This window comes from Phascolarctos cinereus, unplaced genomic scaffold (assembly GCF_003287225.1).
Source record: "Phascolarctos cinereus isolate Bilbo 61053 unplaced genomic scaffold, phaCin_HiC Scaffold_1;HRSCAF=81, whole genome shotgun sequence".
Taxonomy (NCBI): Eukaryota; Metazoa; Chordata; class Mammalia; order Diprotodontia; family Phascolarctidae; genus Phascolarctos; species Phascolarctos cinereus.
The window spans coordinates 242,897,963-242,921,647 of record NW_027555514.1 but is presented as its reverse complement, the minus strand read 5'-3'; the positions used below and the strand labels follow the sequence as shown (position 1 = coordinate 242,921,647).

At 36.1% G+C, this 23,685-nt stretch overlaps 1 protein-coding gene across 7 annotated transcripts in view; it reads left to right on the top strand.

Moving 5' to 3' along the window:
- The window catches only part of OSBPL8 (oxysterol binding protein like 8), a 208,459-nt gene that overhangs the window by 148,647 nt on the left and 36,127 nt on the right, over positions 1-23,685 (top strand). For all 7 annotated transcript variants that reach the window (XM_078146351.1, XM_078146358.1, XM_020968855.2 and 4 more), the window contains 7 exons: positions 3,436-3,513; positions 10,366-10,467; positions 12,761-12,964; positions 16,895-16,979; positions 18,564-18,735; positions 22,168-22,405; positions 23,008-23,192. In XM_078146351.1, coding sequence (XP_078002477.1) covers positions 3,436-3,513; positions 10,366-10,467; positions 12,761-12,964; positions 16,895-16,979; positions 18,564-18,735; positions 22,168-22,405; positions 23,008-23,192 — 1,064 coding nt within the window. The remainder of the gene's footprint in view (positions 1-3,435; positions 3,514-10,365; positions 10,468-12,760; positions 12,965-16,894; positions 16,980-18,563; positions 18,736-22,167; positions 22,406-23,007; positions 23,193-23,685) is intronic.

Sequence of the window (23,685 nt, the reverse complement as noted above, 5' to 3'; positions counted from 1 at the left end):
CAAATTAAGTCAAGAATTTATCAGCTACTCTGCACTTACTGGAAGAGGAGAGGAAAGGGCAGGGTTCAGCAGGTGGCTAGAGATGTAAAATCTTTTGTTCTTGATCTTGATGCCAAGTTTGTGATTTGTTTTTTTTTTAACTCAGCCATTTTTTCCTTTGTGGTCAATGGTGGCCTCAGAGTAGATATCATTTCTGTTTCTCTTTATGAATTTTCACCAAAATATCCTCCATCATGCTTTTCCTTTTTGGTTTATGGATTTCCCCTCAGGAGTGTATCTTATTACTATGCAGTGCTACTCTGTGAGCATCTTTAATTTGTTCCTTTTAAATTAAGTATATCTTTCCATTTATATAGTGCAAATATTTGCTTCTTCCTACCAAATCTCAATAATAGCTATGGATTCACATTTGTCTTTTACATTCCTTCAAAATCATCTTGTATCTATTTTGAATATATCGTGTGTGTGTGTGTGTGTGTGTGTGTGTGTGTGTTGTGGACTAAGTGACGGACTACCTGTGTGTATGTGTGTATATATATATGTGTGTGTATATATATGTGTGTGTGTGTGTGTATATATATATATATATATATATATATATAATATATATATGTATATGTATATGTGTGTGTGTGTATTATTTTCATTTAAGCTAAACTGTAATCTTCTTAAGGGCAGGGACTTTTTTCATACTATCCCCAGTACCTAGCACAGTGCCTGGTATATGAGTCATTTAATAAATTCTTGTTGATTTTACATCAGCAACCAAGGCTGTGGATATTACTTCCTTTTAGTCTTCTTGGATATTCTCACCTATGAATTACCAGGCCCTTGGATGCTACTTATCTTTTAGTACTGGATCAACTTCTCTTTGGCGTTTGGCTTAACAGATAAACGTGGTCCATTTTCTCTTACCCTTTTCATTTTTATTTAGCCTTTTTAAATACATATGTAGTAATGAGAATTACTCCTCATATTGATGTAGTACTTTCCCCCACTGAAGTTGTATAACAGAGTAGAAGTGATCCTGAATTCTTTAAGGCTGTGTCAGCGGTGTAACCTGCATGTGTTAGTGAAGAGACACTAGGTTGGCTGCAGGGTCATGAAATTTTTAACCAGAATAACTCAGACCAATTCTCAAGTTACAGAGGAATTAAAATCTGCATCAATGAGGGGGTTACCTTGGTAAAATTACCATTTCTTGAAGTAGATCACAGTGAAATCTTTCACAGAACACAGGTCTCCAGGCAAATGTATGTATTTTTATCAGCCCTAGCTAACTCTGCTTTTCTACTTGGTCCCTTGTCCCTTTGTCCCCTATCATTTCTGTTTCATCTGCCCAGGTCCAGAAATTAAAATATTGTTTCCTGACACCAAGTTATTCACTTATAGTAGGGCACCCCACTTATTAGAAAGTCAGACTTCTGGCAACTTCAACTATTTTAGATATAAATTCAGAATGGCAGCTAGTTGGCACAGTGGATAGAGGGACCTGAGTTCAAATCCATCCCAACCCTGGGCAAGTCACTTAACACTGTTTGCCTCAGTTCCCATCTGTAAAATGAGCTGAAGAAGGAAATAGTAAACCACTTCAGTATCTTTGCCAAGAAACCCCCAAATGGGGTCACAGACAGTTGGATGTGGCTGAAACAACTCAACCACAGCAAAAAAATTCAAAACATAATTTTAGAAGAAATAGAAAAGTCTTATGAAAGCTATGTGTCACTGTATTACAATCCATTGTAGTTATTTATCACAGTGGTTAGGTTGATAGTCAAATAACATATATTAAACTTTTATGTTGAATTGTTCAGTGTCTTTGATTTTAAAAGGCAGAGTTGTATATCATTTACTTTAGAAGTATTTCCATTATAAAAATTAGCTTTTATTATATTTCAATGCTGAAATGGTTAAGATAAAAAAATTTAGATGCTTTGCTATGTGGAACACATCATTTCTTGGTGATATCAGGTCATTGAATAAGTACTATAGAAGATCTTAGTACTTGATAACTTTTTTTCTTTTTTCAGAACCAGTCAAGGATTAGGGGAATGTGGAAGGGTGGCCTCTTACTGTTGTCATTGACTGAAATCATGTGACAGTCCTCCTGTTTGCTAGTTCTTATATACCAGAGCTTACTAGCAATCTCTGGAAGTTACTGGAGTGTGATGAAAATCATTGAAACCCAAGCCTCTGGCTTCAGATATTTATTTAGCTGTGTAACTCTGGACAAATCATTTAATTTCTGTCTGCTTCAGTTTTTTCATCTGTAAAATGTAGATAATAATAGCCTCTACATCCCAGGGGTGTCGTGAGGATCAAATAAGATAATAATTGTAAAGTGCTTGGTACAGTGACTGGCAGCACCTAGGAAGTGCTGTACAAATGTTAGCTATCATCATCATCATCATCATCATTATTTAGAATTGTGTGTAGCAAAGGTAAATTTCCTAATCTCCATATGTAGATTATATTTGAATCTGACCCACATACTGAGTAGATCCAAAGTATGGGCAGCTTTGACTTCTCTTTCTAAATGTACCATGGTAACATTCAAGTATACCTTTTTGGAGCTACGTGACTGATTTCTAAGCATTAAATAGTGCATTCCCTTTTAGGTAATATGTGACAGATTTATTATTGCTAGTTTTTAATCTTTGACACATACAAAACATATTTTGATTGGCTGATTGATTGATATCACCTATCTATGTCAGTCAGCAAGCATTTATTAAGCACAGACTATGTGGCCAGACACTAAACCAAACTCTTGAGGATACAAAGAAAGGCACAGTGCAGCTATGCTGGACCAAGGTTTTAGTAGGAACTTTTTACTTTCTGTCTTTCTAATAAAACTTAGGGTACATTAAAGAAGTGGAAAGGGTTGAGTGTTTTGAGTATGTTGTTTTTTAAGTATGTTGTTTTTTAAGTACTGTGGTTCTTGTGGACAAGCTGAATTGTGGACAAGTTACTCCATGGGAAAAGATTTAAAAAGTAAAGTAACATGAACATTTTGTTCAACCTTATCTCTGTTAATGTTAGTGTAGCTACTAATGAGTTTTAAGAGCTACTCTGACAGCTTAACAGCTTGTTGGGATTGCTTTTATTCCTTGAAAAACTAAAATTTATGTGACATTTCTCTTCATGTTCTTTTGGAAGGAGAATGCAGAAAATCTACAAAATGTGTTGTTTACCTTCATAACTTACCAAATGAGACTTTTTGGTTGCAGTAGGTTGTGAATAATTGTTTAAAAACACATATGCACAAAAAATAAGAACTTTATATTCCATGTTATATACTTTGTATATCATTGCATTAAATGGGAATAGTTTTGTTACTGTATTTAATTATTTATTTTAAGAATCTGTATGATAATAGAGCTCTAGATAGGGATTTCAGTCAGTCTTATTCTGTTGATTTTTCTGTAATTACAGTCTGAATCCAAACTTTATAATGGCTCAGAGAAGGACATTTCATCTTCAAGCAAGCTCACCAAAAAGGAATCTCTTAAGGTGAGCCAATTTTTAGTATGATTTCGTTTTATTGGCTGACAGACTTTTTCCTAAAAATTACCAAAAAAACCTTTCTAACACTTCTGTTTTGAGATGCCTGTGGGATATCCAGTTTGAGTCATCTTAATAGGCAATTGTTGATGTGAGATTGGAGCTCAAGAGAGAGATTAGGGCTGGATTTGTAGCTCTGAGAATCATCTGCATAGAGAAGATAGTTTTTGTTCTCATTGTTTTTTAATTGTTCAGTGGGGAAGGGAGACATGAGGAATGTGAGAGAGATAATAAATACTTATGTAATGAGGCTTGGAGCATGCCTAGATCACCTGAGGAGGCACTTTGCATCTTGCATTCTTCTACTATGTAGGTAAGCGTAGTCTTCTTTGATTGGCTGCATAACTGAATACTCTGTGTCTTTAAAACTGGTCATACTGGAATAGTCAGTTTCTCTCTCTCTCTCTCTCTCTCTCTCTCTCTCTCTCTCTCTCTCTCTCTCTCTCTCTCTCTCTCTCTCCCTCTCTCTCTCTCTCTCTCTCTCTCCTCTCTCCCTCTCTCTCTCCCTCTCCCTCTCCCTCTCCCTCTCCCTCTCCCTCTCCCTCTCCCTCTCTCTCCCTCTCTCTCCCTCTCCTTCTCACTCTCCCTCTCCCTCCCTCCCTCCTCCGTGTGATTCACTTACAGTGCAAGTACCATAAACTGAACCGGGAAACTGAATACTTTACACACAGACACACACATCCCCCATTAACTCTCTTTTGCCCTGACTCCAAGAAATGGACCTGAGGGGATGTTTGCTTCTGTTCCACTGAATTTGTCCTCAGTTTTAGGTGTAGGTGATGTTGCCTACCTCTGCCAGATTGAGGAGTTATTTGCTTCCAAATGTTCTGTAGTCTAGCTTCCTGCCTTACCGTTCAACTAAAACTGCACTTTTGAAACAATGAGAACAAAAACTCACATGACAACTATGCAAAGTCCAAGAAAACAAATCCCTTTCTTGGCCATGTCCAAAAATGCATTCTTCATTCTGCATTTTAAGTCTATCACCAGTTTGGCAGGAGGTGCCATCAAAACCCTTTTGGTTGGATTTACAAGACAAATGGCAAATACATTCTTGTCAGCTTTCATTAGGTGTACTCTATCTATATCTTAGAATTTATCATCCCTGTATTGTAGGTTGTGGTCTAGAAATGCAGATACCATTCTCAGACACCACTTTCTTAACCTCTGCATCCCTTTCCTTTGAGGCCACAGTGAGAAAACCACAATTTGTTCATTTATGATCTTCACTTTCTTACCTAAGACTTCATAATTGTTGACAGTACTTTTTAATATCCTTCTGGCAGCAATACCCAACCAAAGTGGGCATTTGTCACCCATTTTGATAAGTGTTGGAAGATTATCTGTCTTGAATACATGCCCAGGAAAGACAACAGATGTCTCTGCTGTTGTCAGGTTGACAAATGGCTGCCTCAGTCCTCACGGTCAAGGAATCGCCAGCTACTATTACCCTTCTCTTTTTCCTCAGACTCTTATTGGGTTGTCTCCTATAGCTTTCTAAATTGTCCTGCTTCTCTTTCAGCCAGGACATAGAGTCTGGACCGATATCTGGGTCAGAAGATTGTTCTTCATGTTTTTCCTCAGTTACTCCAAAACAATGCCAAATATCTCCTGCTTACATTAAACCTCTGACCTACTTAAGTGGAACGAACTAAAAGTCTCCAACACGATTTCCATCACCTCATTTTGTCCAAGTCCTGCTCCATCTCCTAAAACTTTCTCTCATAAAAGCAGGAGGTAGAAAAACAGCTTTGAGACTATGATTGCAAATTTTGGTGATTGAATCCTCTCAATAGAAATTACAAATTTGGAGGTGAGAGAAATGATGATTTCTCTTTTGTATTTAATAGCTAGTTATTGAATTAGGACCAAGGTTTTCCCTCTTTTCTACTTCCTCATTCAGAAATCATTCCCTGTAGGTTACTCAGGCAGCCTTTTGAAGTACAGGGCTGATACGGAGAGGGAGAACTCAGATCTGTTCAGAAGGTAAAGTTAAGTGAATCGATGGATTCCAGCCCATTGTGTTTCACTCAGCCATGTCTGGGGAAAAGTGGGTTCTCCCTTTTGTTAGATAGATGATATAAATGTAGATAATTCTCTTTGACCAGAATTGAATTATCAGAACCACATTCCCCAGACCCTCATTAGAATAGGCCCACCTCTGATTGTGATATTTATTCTCTCATTAATTGTTAACCAATCAGAGTTGATTTCCACCTTTAGGAACACCCATTTTTCCAAGGGCATAGAAGCATTGAATGGGTTCCATGAAGGGTCATTGGTCTAACAGAGATGGCCAAATGACCATCCTTTTATTAATAATATGCTAACATTATTGGATAATTACCCAGAAACCATGTTTCTTGAACTTTTTATCCATCACAAGAGGTAGATGGGTCTATAAAAGGAATATGGTGAGTTCCATTTTGGATGTGGTGAGTTTCATATGTCTGTATGAAGTTCAAGTGAAGATTTGTAGCAAACAGTTAATGATGTCATCGTGGATCTCAGGAGAATGATTGGGGTACTAAATAAATAGATTGTTGAGAACACCAATATAGAAAATATAGAGAAAGAAATGAAAATGGCGCAGTCTAAAGTCTGAGGGATAGCTTTTAGTCTTTCAAGAACAACTGGTGAAGGTCGCTGGAAAAGCCATAGTGGTTAAGCTCATAAAGACTAAGGAAAGGCAATCATTGAATTTACCAGTTGAGTTCATTGTTGATCTTGGTAAGAGCTGTTTCTCAAATGATGAGGTCAGGTGCCACACTGCAAGGCAGTGGAATTGAATGGGAGGTGAATAAGGCAAACTGCATTCTAGTATTACCTCCTTCTGAATCCTGATCCTTATTCTTATCATCCCAACTTCTCGCTGAGCCCATTTCAAACCAGTGCATCCATCTGTTAACTCCTTGAACCACTGCATCCTGTAGAATCCACATTCAGGTCTCTTGCCTGAATAAACTCTTTTCATCATCTAATTTCATCATCTAATCACCATATTTTTTTTTTGTGAGGCAATTGGGGTTAAGTGAATTGCCCAGGGTCAAACATCATCTATCAATCTCAGTCAGTATTCCTTGCTTTAGTGGAACTTGGAATTCCCCAGGGTACAATACATCCTCTTCCCACACTCTCCATCATAGATGACTCAAATCATTCTGTGGTTCAGTACTGTAGGGCCGAGAGGCGAGATTAGTATATTTTTTGCAGCTAATTGCCATTCCTCTATCTGCATCTCTCAGTATTCTTTCTTCTTTAGAAATGCATGCATTTCATTTATGCCACCTTCAACCCATCTTTGGTGCTGTTATCTGCCAGCCTCTCAGTGATTTTCCCAGATTTTCAGTCATTCATTTAATCATGGAGCTCATGGTCTTCCTGTCTGCATTCCGGCTTAAGACTACTTTTTATACCCTTATCTCATTCTGTTTCACGTTATGTTCTTTATACTCCAGTCCAACTGAACCACTCCCTTTAGTTCCATGCACACAGTCTCCACTTTCCCTTAACCATGTATTTGTTCAGCTGTTGCTTTTGGAATGATATGTACTCTCCATATTCTTCCACTATTCTTATTTTTACTTTTTAAGTTCTCCGTTTGAATGCTACTTTCTCCATAGTATCTTACTTGATCTTATTATTTATTTATTTATTTATTCATTCGTTTATTTATAATGAATGAGCACTTATTTTCTCTCCTACTCACTACTCCTACTGGAGGAGGAAGGAAGGGGAAAAAAAAAACGAACAAAAAATTAAAAAAAAATGCCTTTTGTAACAAATATGCATAGTCTAGCAAATCAGATTTCCATATTGAATATGTCAAAAAATGTGAAAAAAAAACCTGTTTATGTTGCATATTTTAGTCCATCACTTTTCTGTGAGGAAGATACTCATTCTTTCCCATTAGGCTTCTGGAAGCATGATTGATCATTGTTTTTAATTCTTCCAAAGTGTTTCATTTTTACAGTGTCATTTGTGCTGTATGAACTGTTCCCTTCCTTTTGCTTACTCCCCTCCGGATTGGTTCACATACATTTTCTATGAAACCATTGTTTTCACCATTCCTTAAGACACAGGAACATTGCATTGTGTTCATGTACCATGACTTGTTTACCTTTCCCTCACTGATGAGTAAGAAAGGATCTTCTGCTCTTAAAATATTCTCTTTATATGGATGTTATTGATGTCTTGTCTTTTCTGCTAGATTCCAGGCCCCGCACTCTGTCCACTGTGCCACCTAGCTGCTCCTCCTAGATTGTAAGCCCCTTAAGAGCAGAAGCCCTATCTATCTTCTTGTTGTCATTCCTTCCTAACACACAGAACTTTACACACACAAGACACCTAAACCTTTTTAAAATTGGGATTAAAACAGTTGTAGAGGATGAAGTGGTATGGAGAAGGACTTGAGGCAGAAAGACCACCAACGAGGCTCTTGTGATAGAGAAGGCAGGAGGTGAGGAGGGGGCACCTCCAGGAGATAGAACCAACAAGATAGAGCAGCAGGTTGGACGTGAGTGGTGTTGAGAGCGGAGGTTAACACCTTAGTTGTGAGCCTGGGTTGGTGGTGGTCTTGATACTACTGGGGAGATCAGGAAGAGGGGAATGTTGTGGAAAAACACACTGCAGTGTTCTCTGTGTGAATTTGGTCCAAACATATTGAAAAAAAATTTGGAATTAAGAAAGTAACTAAAATGCCCATACCTTTCGCCTAAAAATCTCAGTGCCAGTTACACATCCCAAGCAGACGCGAGATTAGAAGAAAATCCTTATATTACCAATGGACAGTGCTCTAAATATTTGTGGCACCACTTTTTGTAGTAGCAAAGTAAATGCCCAGTAATTGGGAAATGGTTAATAAGTTGCGTTACGTGAAAATTCCTGTGCTATAAGAATGCTAAATACAGAGAAGCATGGAAAAACATTGACTGATACAAGCAGACCAGGAAAACATTGACCACAGCAAAGTGAAATGCTGAAAGAACAACAGTAACACAATAATTGAAACTGAATGCTGTGAAAATTGTAAGTACATTGACTCCAGAGAAAAGCTATGAGGAAGCACCTTCTACCTTTCTGGCAGAGGTAGGGGGTGTGTAGGTGCATAACGCTGTGTGCAATATTTTCTTTGGTAGTTTTGTTAGTTTTACTGAAGTTTTTGTTTTTCTTTGTTGTAAGCAGTGGGGTCACAGTGCAAGGAGAGGGATGAGGGAGAGTTATATTGGAAAATGCTGGTAATGTAAAAACAAGATATCAGTAAAATTTTATTTTTTAGATGAAGTTTTCCCCCTGATTCTGTTTCTGACTTAAAAAAAGGAAGATAAAAGGTATACAGTTTTTGTTGGAAAGATCTTTTAGTCAAGACAACAATCATACCAATTTAATTTTTCAATGTGTAATGGCTTTTTTAATTAAGAAAAGTTTTTTTTTTTTAGAGATAGCACATTTATAAGTACTTTGCTTAAGTAATGAGCATTACCATTTTTAAGCATGATTTTTTTGCTATTGCTTAAAGGAATATTGTCCGGTTTAATACTTAGGCGGTCCTAAAAGTCTTGGTGCAGTTTTAAGTATCAGTAACTTAAATTCTTCTATGGTAGAGTTTACTGGAATGGGGAGAGTTGTGACAGAGAGAACCACCAGAAGGCTTTTGCAGTAGTCCAGGCATGAGGTGATGAGGAAATGCTTCTAGGAGAGATGTTGTGAGATAGAATCAACAAGACTGATGCCAGATGTAATACACTGGGTGAAAAAGAGTGAAGAAGTGAGGCTGGCATCTAAGCTGTGACCTTGGGTGAACTGGGAGAATGGTGGTGGCCTTGATAATAATAAGGAAGCTAGAAAGAGGGGAAGATTGTGGAAAGAAAGGAATCTACTCAGTTATCAAAATGCATTTCTTAAAGTGCAGGTCTAACCATGTCATCCCCTCTATTCAATAAACTGCTGAAAGCTTTCTGGCCACAACCCCTTCAACATTGACTGTTCTTACCTTTTTGTATAGTAGACTTAAATTCAGTTAAATAGCATAGAAAATAGACTTACAGCCTTAAGCTCAGTAAAACAGCAGAGAAAGAAGTTTGACAAAGGTAATAAAAATAATTCTTTTGATTTTTTTAATAAACCTTCTGTCCAGTCCATTTGTTAGCCTGGTACTGTAATTTATTACAAATCAAGCTCATAAATGAGAGTAGGCTGACTTTTAAAAGAAATCTGTTCATGCACAATTTTTAAATAACATTTTGTTGGCATATGTCTTTAAGTTTACAGATATCATTTTGTTCAGCTTGCTGTTGGAGAATTTTTTCTGTTTGGGTAAATTTATTGCAGCCAAAAGATTGAATAGAAAATAATTTAGATTATACTAGTTATTTCTTTTACAGATTACCTAATAAGTAACTTATTTATGAAGGTAAAACCTTGTTGATTTGTTAAATGAATGTAATATAGTCATGCCAAGATTATATTTACTTTGTTCTGCCTTTTAGGTTTAATAGGCAACACTGACTTAGACTAATGGAGCATAGGTTTTTAATTTTACCCATGTTTTCTCCTAATCATATGACTTTGAGTGCCTTAACCTCTTTGGGAGTCAGTTATCTTGGCTGTAAAATAAAGGTTGTTGATCAGATCACCTGTAAGATCTCTTCTAGTTTTAAAAGTTTCATGAGTATGCGATCCAGTGATTCTAGGTGTTGGAGAATTTTTATTCCATATTCTGCATATGTGTCTTTTTCTCAGAGTTTTGCTCATTTTCATAAAATTATCATATATTTATTGTATATTATTTATTTAAAATAGGTACAAAAGAAAAATTACCGAGAAGAAAAGAAGAGAGCCACAAAAGAATTACTCAGTACAATCACAGACCCTTCAGTTATTGTTATGGCTGATTGGTTAAAGGTCAGACTTTGTGTTGAATCTAGAATTTTATGTTGTTTGATGTTTATTTTCTGGAATCAAAAAACCCCATAAGATATCATGGAAAACAACTCTTGGACGGCTTATTCTCTACTAGTAGAAGAGCTTTTAATTGCATTCCAGAGGTTCCATGTTCTAATCTTAATGGGAAGTAAGAAAATTAATGTTTTCTGATTTGACAATAAAAATTAAATATGCATAGGAATTAATTGAAAAGTGATTTGTGTATATGTGAGATTTGTGAATTGTGAACAGCATTTTTATGATAGCATGGTTAAATTTTACATTTGTTTTGGTGAAAAATTAACAATATAATAGCTAACATTTATACTGTCCTGTATGCTTTGGAAAATACTTTGCAAATATTAGGTCATTTGTTTTTTACGATAAACTTGTGAGATAGGTACTATGATTATTATCCCTTTTTATAGATGAAAAAACTGAGTCTGAAGAAATTAAGTGACTTGCGTATGGTCACAGAGCTAATAAGTGACTTGCCCATGGTCACAGAGCTAATAAGTGACTTGCCCATGGTCACAGAGCAAATAAGCATCATTTGAACTCAAGTCTCAGAATCCCAGGATCATACAGCTTGAAGGTTGTTTAATCTGACTAATACCTGAAAGAGAAATGCCTTTACAATATACCTGGCAATGGTCACACATTGCTTGGATATGCCCAGTGAGGAGGCTTTTGGACAGCTCAAAATTGTTAGTAAATTTTTTCCTTGTATCTTTCCTGACTCTTTAAGTCTAATGCTTTCCCTATTATTCCAGTGTACACAGTTATCATCATTAGTTGAGAGAAGGTACAGATGATCTAAAAGTTGTAATCCAGAAGTCAGAGCAGTACTTTGTTTCTTATCCTTCCCTTTATTCATTTTCTCCACTGCTTTTCTGTCATTGTCATGGACTCCATAGTTAGGGTGTGGAAGTGGAGTGACCTTTTAAGAGTTCATTTGGGGGCAGCTAGATGGTGCAGTGGATAGAACTCCCATCTTGGAGTCAGAAGATTTGAGTTCAAATGTGGCCTCTTATTAGCTGTGTGACTCTGGGCAAGTCATTTAACCCCAGTTGCCTCACTAAAAAGCAAGAAAAAAGAAAAAAAAAGAGTTCAGTTAGACCTAGTTCTAACTTTGAGGGGAATCTTGGAAGACTCTGAGGTGCCCCAGGACCTCTTTCCCAGAAATTAACCCTTTTTACCACTTTCCCCATTATATTCTGAGAACTCTAGCTCCAAACTCTTCCAGAGAATACTGACTGCTTCAGCTTCAGTAAGCCTCAATCTTAATTAGATTTCTTCTGGATGATTAAGAATTGAAGGTATCCACTAGGCCCATAAAGCATCACAATGTAAACCTTTTGTTTGCCCCAGACCATTGCTATCTTACTGACCTAGCTCTGCTTGTTGCTTTCAGCCCTATATACCACAAGGATTCTCATTCTGTTTATATGTCTCCTGTTTGTTAACTTTTCTGGCTCTGATTTTCTAGGTCTAAACTTGGACCTGCATTCACCAATTATTGCCTTTATTCTTCACCAGTCATTTACCCCAGGTCCTTGTGCCATCAGTAGAGATGAAACCCCTTTCTCCTCTGGAGAACATATTCTTCATCTCATCCATTCCCTAAGCATCTCTTGCATGTATATACAGTCTGTCTGAAATACATATTCCTCTTCCATTGGCTCGGATGCCTTCTACTTCAGTGTAGATCCTTATATTAACCTGCTTATGCAAGAAAATAGGAGTAAGCCATAGATTAACATGGATAGAGATAATTGAGAATTGAATGTAAATAAGAAACAAAGGTCATGACCTTATTCTGCATTTTAAAGAACTTCATTGCCATGCATTCAAGTTCATTGCCTCCTTGAGCCATGGAAAAGTAATATTTCTATGAAAGTAAACATTGATAGGAAAAAAATAATTATTATTAAATGTGTTTAATCCTTGTTCCCATAGAACTGAACCCTCAGCCATGTACATCTGATGAGAATAGAGAATGTTCAACTTCTGATTTTAAAATTTAACTTGGGTATAAACCCTTGAATGATAAATACCTGTCATTGCTGAGGAACAGAGTATCTAGGGAATTGAATTTGCTCTTGTTGTTTAATCACAAGAATTAAATTCTAAAACATTAACATCGTTTCTTGAATGTAAACATAAATTTACCATCATCTAATTTGTATCTAATGTTTCCCATGAAATGAGCAATTTGTTTTTCTACAGATTTTTTACATTTGTTTTTTACATTTTATGTGTTTTTCTACAGATTCGTGGTACACTTAAGAGCTGGACCAAGCTTTGGTGTGTGTTGAAACCTGGAGTGTTGCTGATATATAAAACCCAAAAAAATGGTCAGTGGGTGGGAACAGTGCTTCTGAATGCCTGTGAACTTATTGAGCGGCCATCCAAAAAGGATGGCTTTTGTTTCAAACTTTTCCATCCTTTGGAACAGTCCATTTGGGCAGTTAAGGTAAGAATGAAGTTGGTACCTACATAAAAGGTAGGAATTAAAACTCTTAAGGATAGTGCTGAGCGTAAATCAATAAGTAAAAATGCATTTAATGATTATTTTATAGTTTCTCTGCTTTCATATATGCATTCTATCTCATTGGAAATACTCTTTATGGCTCTCCAATATGGCTTCTTCTGTCTCAAGATCTAAATTTAAGTTCATCCAGAAATTGTTTTCGTGTACTCCCACTCATATTGTTTCTTTTTTCTTTCTTTTACATGTGTAGATTCGGTTTTTACTATGTTACATTTGTGAATGTGTGGCTATTTAATATTATTTTATTTGTGAGTGTGGGCTTTAACTAGATTGTAAGGTGAAGGATAAGGACCTTTGGATCTTTCTCTACTTCACCTCTCTTCTCCCTTCCATCCCCACCAGGGTCTAGCATTCATCGACATTAAGCATTCATTAATTTCATGATCAAAAATTGAATTTATTTACATTATTCAAAAGTTTTTGAACCAGATGTCTGCTTTCATTGACGTAAGGAACTTTGAATGAGGAAAAGTTTTCTACTAATACCAGTTTGCACCTGCTCTTCAATTTATAGTGTTAGTAAGTCACCTGGGGCACTGAGCATTTAAATGACTTGCTCAGGGTCACACAGCCAATGTGTGTCAAAAGTGAGACTTAAACCTGGGGTTTCCTAATTGACTTTCAAGGCTGGCTGTTTTTCAGCCTTGCTACACTACCTCTTGTTACCAGAATATCTTTATGAAAATTACTGGCATTCAGACTAAAGGTGCCATCAGGAACAGTCTAAACTACTTTACTATTCATGTAAGACAGTTAAATTTTCTAATAACACAAGGGGCTTAGCTCCTTTAAAGCAAGTGAGGTGGTCTTATAATTAGGGCTAATTAGGAGTAACTCCACTTAGCTTTATATCGTAATATCCTTTTGTATACTTTGTATTATTATATGCTTTTATCATGCCCATCGACTGTAGAATTTCAGGCTGGGACCTTAGGAAACATGCCCTAACTCTCTCATTTTATAAATTTGGAAGTTGAAATACCATGGACATTGAATGACTTGTCAAAGGCATACATGTATTAGGTAGTGGACCTGCAACTCAAGCTATCTTCTAACAGGTATAGCATTCACCTCAGCGGAGAATGTAAATTTTATGACCTTTTTTTTTTATCCAGCATGGTATAACAGCAATAGCAAATTTCTAGGAATGTGGAATTTATAACATTGTTCTCCCTTTTGAGATGAGTGATTTTTTCAACAAAATGTCATGCTATAGCTCCTCTGAGAGTAATATGCTGTATGTTTCTGATGTAAAGAAAAACCTTATATGTGCCCTTTGATGGTTTTTTACGTATAGCATCTTCTTTTCCCTCAAATCCATTCACTTGTCAAGTCTTGCCTTTTCTACCTCTTTAGCAATTCTAGACCCACAGTCTCAATCCTAATTTAGCCATTCATCATTTCCTATCTTATTCTCTTGTAATAACCTCCTAATTAGTCTCCCTGATTCTGGTCCTTTTCCTTACCAATCCATCCTCTACCCAGGTGCCAAAATAATATTACTAAAACATAGATCTGGCCATGCCACTCCTCTATTCAAATCATAAAAGGCTAAGAGGATAAAATACAAAGCCTTCACCCTGGTATTTAAAGCCCTAGCTCTTTTCATCTACCTCTCTGGTCTTATTTCAGAATTCTTCATAAATTTTCTATTTGAGACTGGCCTACTAGATACTAGAATCACTCTTTATGCAGTTTCATCTTTCCTTGGATAGTGCCCTTTGTTTAGAATGTACTCCGTTTTTACCCTTTACCTTTTAGAATCCCTGGTTTCCTTCAAAGAACAGTTCTTACTGACTACCTCTGCATGGCCCTCCACCCAGCTACTCACCTGCCCACCTAGAGGTTAAGCTGTGTTCCTCCTGGAATTTTGTATTTTGTTTGTTATTTACGTACTTGGGTATGTGTAACATCCTTCCAGAAGAATGTAAGCTCTTTAGAGGCAAGGTGTGTTGTGTTGTGTTGTGTTGTGTTGGTTTTTTTGGGAGGAGGGGTAAGAGGGGAGGGAAAGTGACACTGAGGAGGGGCTGTTTACAGGGCCTAGCCCAAGGCCCAGCACATAAACACGTAATAAATATTTGTTGGATTGGATCTTGAGCTAGAATACTGTTTAGCAATTACAAAAACTTGTAATAATTGATGGATTTTGCCCCCCATCATTTAGCATAGTGTCTGTCACATAATAGGCATTTAATAAATGCTAAGACAGCCAAAATTCTCAAAATCATATCCGTTATGCGATTGCAAAGGAAAAAGAGGCTGGAAGGAGGGGCAAATTTGTGCCTGTTAGACACTGTTATAAAACTTAGAACCAGTTGTTCAAGTATTATGAAGTCAGTGGTTTGGATCATAAAGGCAGAACTAACTCATACTTTTATTTTGGACGTATTTGGAAAATGTTCAGCTTTTTTGTGAGGTTAGTTGATGGCATATTGGTTATTTTAATGTTTTTTTTTCCTTATCTTGTTTTAATTCATTACTTTTATATCCTAAACTTAAATATGCTTCACAAGTACCCCTACTCCTGGAATGAAATCCTCTAGGTCTTTTGTTTTTTGATTTGATAATCTTCTTGAATGCATTTTGATCCCTTCTAGCAAAAATTACACATGTTTTATTGAAGCCCTGCTTTGCATTTAATCCTTAGATTTCCTTCCCAGATAAATGACCTTGTCTACTCAGTAGTTCCTTTTGTCTCTGTTCAGTTCAGGATCTAATGACAATTTGAATTGTTTTAACTGGTAGGATTAGGTGTTGAAAAATCTTTGACTATTCATACTTTCTGTTATGGAGAGACTGGTTCTGGAGTTGGAAGACATGGGTTTAAACCTCATGTCTGATGCTTCGTTACTACATGTTTGACCTTGTACAAGTCTCGTAGCCTCTCTGGACCTCCCTTTCCTCATCTGTAAAATGAGGAAGTTGAACCGGATAGTTTCTCAGAACACTTCCAGCTTGAGTTTTGTGATCCTGTGTGGAAATTACTTGGTACTGTATGTTGTGTTATTTCTCAACAAGTAAAAATGCTTTCTTCTTTTCCTTTCCTAAAACAACAAATTATGGTTTCTATCATATGCTTTTAAAAACAAAATTTTCACTTGTTATGAAATGAGAGAATTTTTTAATCTTGAACTCCATTTAAGATTAATTATTTTCACCCATATAATTTGTAACCACATTTCTATCTTTTCTCTCAATACATTAACACAGTTAAAGTATGTTTAAAGACCTCTAGAAATTATACAGTATTCTTTATCTTGTTATTATTGTGGAGTACTGTGGAACTAGAATTTTGAGTTAAAGTCACATTTCACTTTAACTGAAATGAACTCGGGAAGAATAAATTGGGTTTCTTTTAGTTATAATTAGAGGTGATGTTATCAGGGATTAGGAAACAAGTCAGTTGCTATATCTGTTATAAGAAATGTTTTAATAGAAATTTTTTCCCCCTAATGATCCGTGTTTGATTGAGAAAGCAAGGCTAAAATTCTGGGGCAGCTAGGGGGCACAGTGGATAAAACTCTGGCGTTGGAGTCAGGAGGACTCGAGTTCAAATCGGCCTCAGATACTTGACACATACTAGCTGTGTGACCCTGGGCAAGTCAATTAACCCGATTGCCTCACTTAAAAAAAACAAAAACAAAAAAAAGAAAGCTAAAATTCCTATTAAAAAAACACTTTCCAGTTCACCAGATACTTTTGTGTAATATTGTTAAAGTTGTAGGAAGCATTTTTTTTCATACATCATAAAACCCCCAAATTAGCATCCTTTACTTATATGGGTAATAATAAACTGTAAGAAATCAAGACTGGCATCTTCTTATACTTGACTTATTTTGTTTATATTTTAAGGGCCCAAAAGGTGAAGCAGTTGGATCTATAACTCAGCCTTTGCCTAGCAGTTATTTGATCATCCGAGCTACTTCCGAATCAGATGGTAAATACCTTTTCTTTTTGATTATTTTTAAGCCTTTTTGGTAAGATTTATGTTTTTATAGAATTTGTAAAATATGATAATTATAAGCCTTTTAACCAGTACAACAATTATATTGTTAAACTGTAAAATCTGTTCATTTTATTTTAGCCCATTGTTTTCACACCACTTAATAGAGAAACAAGAAGCATTCTGATTATGGCAGTGAAGTAGCAACTGAGAATATCTTTATTTTAAACATCTTTTCACAAAGCTGAATTTCAGAAGGTTAAAAAAAACTGAACTGATTTAAAATGTGAAAGGTAGAATTGAGGAGGAAACTAACTTTTTTTTTTTAGTTTTTTAAGGAAATTCTTTTAAAACAATATTTGCCTCATTAAGTGAGCCTTACATTGTGCTAGACTAAATAAAGGGTTTTTTTACATAAAAATATGGGGTATTTATTTTAATCTGATATAGGTACAACTTTATAGTACTCAGGTAAAATGTATAACATGAATCATGGCAGTCAAAAGAGCTAATTTCTTCCTATAGTATAACTACTTTAAAGAGTAGATTTACCCGAACTATTTGATAGTCCCCAGTGTTAGGGTAATAATTAATGGTAAGTAAATATCTGAAAGCTAGATGGTCTTATATTTTAAAAAGATTTCATATTTTATGTGATAATATATTTATATAGTCTTTCACAGTTTACAGTGTTGTTTTGCATATTATTACCCTTAATATATAGCTCTATTACCTGTAAGGTAAGGAAGACATATATAATGTATACCATGAAGGGTTGGATAAGGTTATCTTTAGATCCCTCCTATTTCAAAATCCCACGTTCCTAGTTTTACAGGTCCTCAAGGAAACTTGAGGACTAGTAAGGTCACATACTTAGCCCAAGTTTACCCAGCTGGTAACTTGTAGATCCAGTTCAAGCTCAAATTTTCTAACTTTAACCCAAGTTCAGACTACTATATAGTGTTGCCTCATAGTAAAGCTACTATGTCTCCAGCAGCCCCAGAGCACAACATATAATGTAGGAATCTTTGATATGCCACATTTTAAAATTTCTTGTTGGGAAAGTGTAAAAACCAAATATATATCTGTAATATCTGCAGAATACTTTATAACTTATTTAGGAATAAGAACTGACCTATGATTTGATTGGTATAGGGAAGGGAACTCCTAGATGAGAAAACTCCTCTAACCAATGCAAGTTGGCACATATGCTTCAATTTATCATCTTAGGAAATTGATTGTGAGAGAGGTTAGTGACTTATTTGTCCAGGGCCACACAGGCAATATATGTCAGAAGCAAAGCTTGAACCCAGTTCCCTGACTTCAAGGCCAATTTTCTATCCATTACACCACATTGCCTCTTGTTTGGAAGTATAAAGTTAATGAATCAGTGCTAGGATAAACTAAGACAAAAGTAATAGAAACTATCTCACAGCTTCAAGGAAAAAAATGTATTTTGTTAAATTTTGACAGTGTCAGTTTCTCAGTTAGAAAGAGTATATTTTCTTGGTTAATAGTTAAATTGAAGTGGGTACTGTTGGAGTTTATTTAATTACACTAAACTATGTATTCCTTTAGGCAGGTGCTGGATGGATGCTTTGGAATTGGCTTTGAAATGTTCCAGTCTTCTTAAACGCACAATGATCAGGGAAGGTAAAGAACATGACCTGAGCATGTCATCGGAAAATACACACGTGACTTTCTATGGCTTACTACGTGCTAACAATCTCCATAGTGGTGACAACTTCCAGTAAGTAGACACTGCCTCTGGGCTTGGCTGTAGCGTGAAGTAGTATTGTTCACCGGGCTGGTTGGGAGACTAACAACTTTACTGATGGTCCAAATTGTGACCTAAAACTTGTTTAGTTGCTACTAAGAGGTGAAATTTCCTGTCAGCTAGCAAGGCAAAGACTTGGTGGGCTTACTCCACCTAGATCTTTGTTGATAACTTGTAGAAAACACAATATTGCTTCCTGCTAGCTCCCAGCAGCTGTCCTGATACCACCTAACTCCCCTTTGTAGCAATCAGTTCTTTCTTGAAAGGCAAGAATATTCTACTGTGAGGCCTGGGCTAAAAGATCTTTTATTCTTGCCTTACTTTATTTGACACAATTTTTTTTTCTTTTCTTTTCTTTTCTTTTCTTTTCTTTTCTTTTCTTTTCTTTTCTTTCTTTTCTTTTCTTTTCCTTTCCTTTCCTTTCCTTTCCTTTCCTTTCCTTTCCTTTCCTTTCCTTTCCTTTCCTTTCCTTTCCTTTCCTTTCCTTTCCTTTCCTTTCCTTTCCTTTCCTTTCCTTTCCTTTCCTTTCCTTTCCTTTCCTTTCCTTTCCTTTCCTTTCCTTTCCTTTCCTTTCCTTTCCTTTCCTTTCTTTTCTTTTCTTTTCTTTTCTTTTCTTTTCTTTTCTTTCTTTTTTCTTTTCTTTTCCCTTTATTGACTGAACTTTCCTTTTTCTCTGTAATCTCAAAATCCAGAATTATATTAGAGAGGCAAACATGGTCAGAAAACCTGAGCTTGAATCCTAGCTTTGCCTCTTTTACTACCTGTGTGACCTTGGGCGAGTTATTGCAGTTATTATGGGCCTTAATTCTTCATTTCTAAAATGAGGGGTTGGACTGGTTAATCTCTAAAGTTCAATCCCTCAATCCTATGATAAGAATACTTGAACCATCTACTTTACAGAATTGTGAGGAAGATGTTTTACAAACCTTGAAACATTTGTATACCCTCTTCTACTCTGCTTCTTTGTAGCATGGAAGTGTGGCTTTGGGTTCTTGAAGACTATGCCAAGAGAGTAGTAGTTGTAAAAGGGCCATTCAAACTAGAACTGCTTTGAGAATACGTCTGGTGATAGACTGTGTGTCTCTCTGTTGTCCAAAGATCATCAGCCTAGATAATTCAGTTTTGAGAGACTCCTTACCAGGTTGGTTACAAAGTGGGGAATTTTTGGCTACATGACTCGGAAAGACTAGCTACAAAATTATAGAAGAATTGCAATCTGCATCAGTGGAGGAGTAGCCACAGTAATGAAATTACAGATCTTTGAAGTATAAAGCATTATATAAATGTGGAATGTTACTATTTTAATAATAATAAGTCCCATGGTGCCAAGGGCCTGGGGTGAGGAACTTATTTTAGGATATGTAGTTGCCTCTCCTCAAGATTTGTATACTAAAATTAGATACTTAAATGACTTTGAACTGCATAATTTTTTTTCTGCTCCAGGGTTATATTGATGAATTTTTATGTCAGGTTTCCTCTCTATATCTTTGGTTTTCACTTGGCTGCTTTGCGTATTTTTTTTCCTTTAAATATTTAAATGATCTGTGATTTCATTAGTGTGAATATTTACTCCATCAAAACAGATTTGTAACCCTACTGTGTTTAGTAGTTTATCTTCATGAGTTGCTGTGACTAAAACACTTCACTTGATAGTCAGCCTTCTGCTGATAACATCCCAGATCTAGCTGGGCTGTTCCTTAGTTGACAAAAATACAAGATTGTGTATTTCCATCTTGATTGAATCTTCCAGAGCTTGTATGCTGCTGACATAGCCAGAACCCAGGGTTATCTCCATGAGGCACTGAGGTAGAAATTTAGTGGAAGAAGATTGGAATAATACTGAAATAATTCCCCAGATTTTAAGAGTCCATTTCCTACTTACATGGTATAACAAATAAAACACTGAAAATTATCTTTTAGAAAAGAGCTTTCAAAAAGATTTAATAGTATTTTTTGATGCTCTGTAATGTTGCAGTGGATAGAATGCCAAGTATAGAGTCAGGAAGGCTCATCTTCAAAGTTCAAATCTGGCTGCAGATACTTACTAACTGTGTGACCCTGGGCAAGTCACTTACCCTATTTGCCTCAGTTGCCTCATCTGTAGAATGAACTGTAAAAGGAAATAGCAAAGCACTTGGCAAGTTATCTTTGCCAAGAGAACTTCAGATGGGGTCATAAAGAGTCAGGCCTGACTGAAGTGACTGAACAACACCAGCAGCAAGAAGAAGGCACACCGTAACGCTCGTGTCATCCTGGGCAAAGTAGCTGACTTTCGGAGCCCTCGGTTTCCTCATCTCTGCAACCAGAAAATTGAACTGAAGGTCCTTTAGATTGTCGTGTAGCTCTAAACTGTATAATGCTCTATTTTTTCCCTAGACTTTTCTCTCTAACATTAAAGTAGTCAGGTAAGTTAATATTTCTTTAGAGGAGCATTAACTTGGGACATACCATGCAAGTCCTAACTATTTGAAGTCTCTTTTTCAGCAGCTTTTTTAGGTTGTACTATTAAATGTCATATTAACCATTCTCGTTTTTTTTCTGTCAAGACACTTATTCAACTTAGTGACTTTAGTTCTCACTATGAAGTGATTTTTATTCCTTGTGTTAACTATTTTGAATTAATAACAAGAATTATGAGATTTATCTGCCATGTTTTACTGCCGTATTATAATCAAATAATAGTTAATTATTCTCTCTCCCCTTCGTCCCCAACAAATATAAATGGCTGTTTGATAGGCACTATTTAAAGCAAGAGATAGCAATTAGAGCTGTCCAAAAATGGAGTGGGCTACCCCCTAAGATGTTGAGTTCCGTGTTTGGATGTCCATTTATCAGGATGTTGTAGGGGGTAATCATGCTTAATGTTAGAGAATTACACTGGATGGCTCTAAGGTCTCTTTCCAGTTCTTAGATTCTGTGCCTAATGGATACAAGTCTCTTTTTAGAAACCTGAGTAGCAAAGTTTTGTATATTTGGGGAGCTGCCAGAATGTAAGTTTTAAGCTATCTAAAACCATAATAATAATAGCAGCCAGCGATTATATAATATCTGCTATGTTCCAGGGACTATGTTAAGTGCTTTACAACTGTTATCTCATTTAATCCTCACCACAACCCTGGTAAGTAGGTACTATTATTATCTTCATTTTGGAAACTGAGGCAAACACAGGTTGAGGGACTTGCCCAAGGTTATACAGCTGGCAAGTATTTGAGGTCAGATTTATGCTTGGGTTTTCTTGACTCCAGGCCCAGGGCTCTGTATACTTGTGAGACCTCAAGGGATACAGGTCCTAATCTACCCAATATATTTTTAAATTGTTGAATATTAAAAAGAGATGGTAGAGATTTATTTTTGTCAAAAATGAAACTTTTTTCTTCTTGTACTCTTAATTCTCCCCTACCTCAGATTAAATGACAGTGAAATTGAACGACAACATTTTAAGGACCAAGATATGTATTCTGATAAATCTGACAAGGAAAATGATCATGAACATGATGAATCTGACAATGAGGGAATTGGGAAGAGTGAAGAAAGCGATACGGATACATCAGAAAGACAGGATGATTCCTACATTGAGCCTGAGCCCACTGAACTTCTGAAAGAGACTACTTATACAGAGCAGGGCCACGAAGAACTTGGAGAGGTAAGAACCTGCAGTTAGTTGTCAAATGTCTTGGTTTGTAACATTTTGGGACTTAATGAAAGAAGTTGGAAAATATATTTATACCAACTGTCAGTCTTATTGCTTTTTTTTAAATCAAAGAAAGATTTGCCTAATTTCTATTTTAATACAAAACTTCTGTCTCTGTTTTACACAGCTCAGTAATCTGTAGGGTATTTCAGGAAATGATTTACCCAATGTTCTTTAAAAATGAGCGTTTAAAATTTTCTCACTGACATAAAGAGGACTCTCCTTGGTGATTATGATTTTCAAAGCAAATTCTTTCTCTTATGTGTGTTGTATGTGTGTATATATATATGTATGTTCATATTGAAGTCAACATGGAGTAATTCAGTATAATATATTTTTGTAGTATATTTTAAATTTGTCAGTCCTTTTAATATCTAATAACATTTGTTTTGTATACTTTTTAATAACTATGGTGTTTATAAGGTGAAGAGCTCCTATTTTATAAGAATACTTTATCCGTTATATAGGGAGCATATTTTTCACATGTAAACTGTTCAAGCATCATTGTGTTAAAGTAAATGGAGTATTTCAGTAGTTGTATTTAATTGCTTAAGGCAGGTGAGGCTTCTCAAACGGAAACTGTATCTGAAGAAAACAAAAGTCTTATATGGACACTGCTGAAACAAGTTCGTCCAGGGATGGACCTGTCCAGGGTTGTTCTGCCTACATTTATCTTGGAACCTCGTTCTTTTCTGGATAAACTCTCTGATTACTACTACCATGCAGATTTCCTCTCTGAGTAAGTAAATTCTTATTTCTTAAAATATAAAATTCTTATTAATATTTCAGTTAACTCTCTGAAATGGCCCTCTAAATTCTGCCTTTCTAGGTAATTTGATTATAAGCCTACCATTATACCTTCTCTTCCACACATTTTGGGGATTTTTTTTTCTGAATGCAAAAGAAGAGCAGTATAATTAGTAATTCTGACAAGCAGGATAAGCACCAGGATAAGTAGCATGAAAGGTACCCTCAAATCAACTTTTTAGACAGATTCAGTTAAACAGGGGAGACCTGAGGAAGAGATAAAAAGGCCCTGTCAGATGTAGAGAACTCTCTCTTCTTTGGCAAAGACCTTAAGACAGTTGGGAGTGCAGGTTAAGGAAGTGTGCTACCTGGTAGTGTTCTACTTGAATTTTTATTGCTAATAGGTGCAAAGCTCAATTGTTTCTATCTGCTAAAGAATGACAAATGCCCTATTAGTCAGTGCCCTATTAGTAGCAGTGATCTGA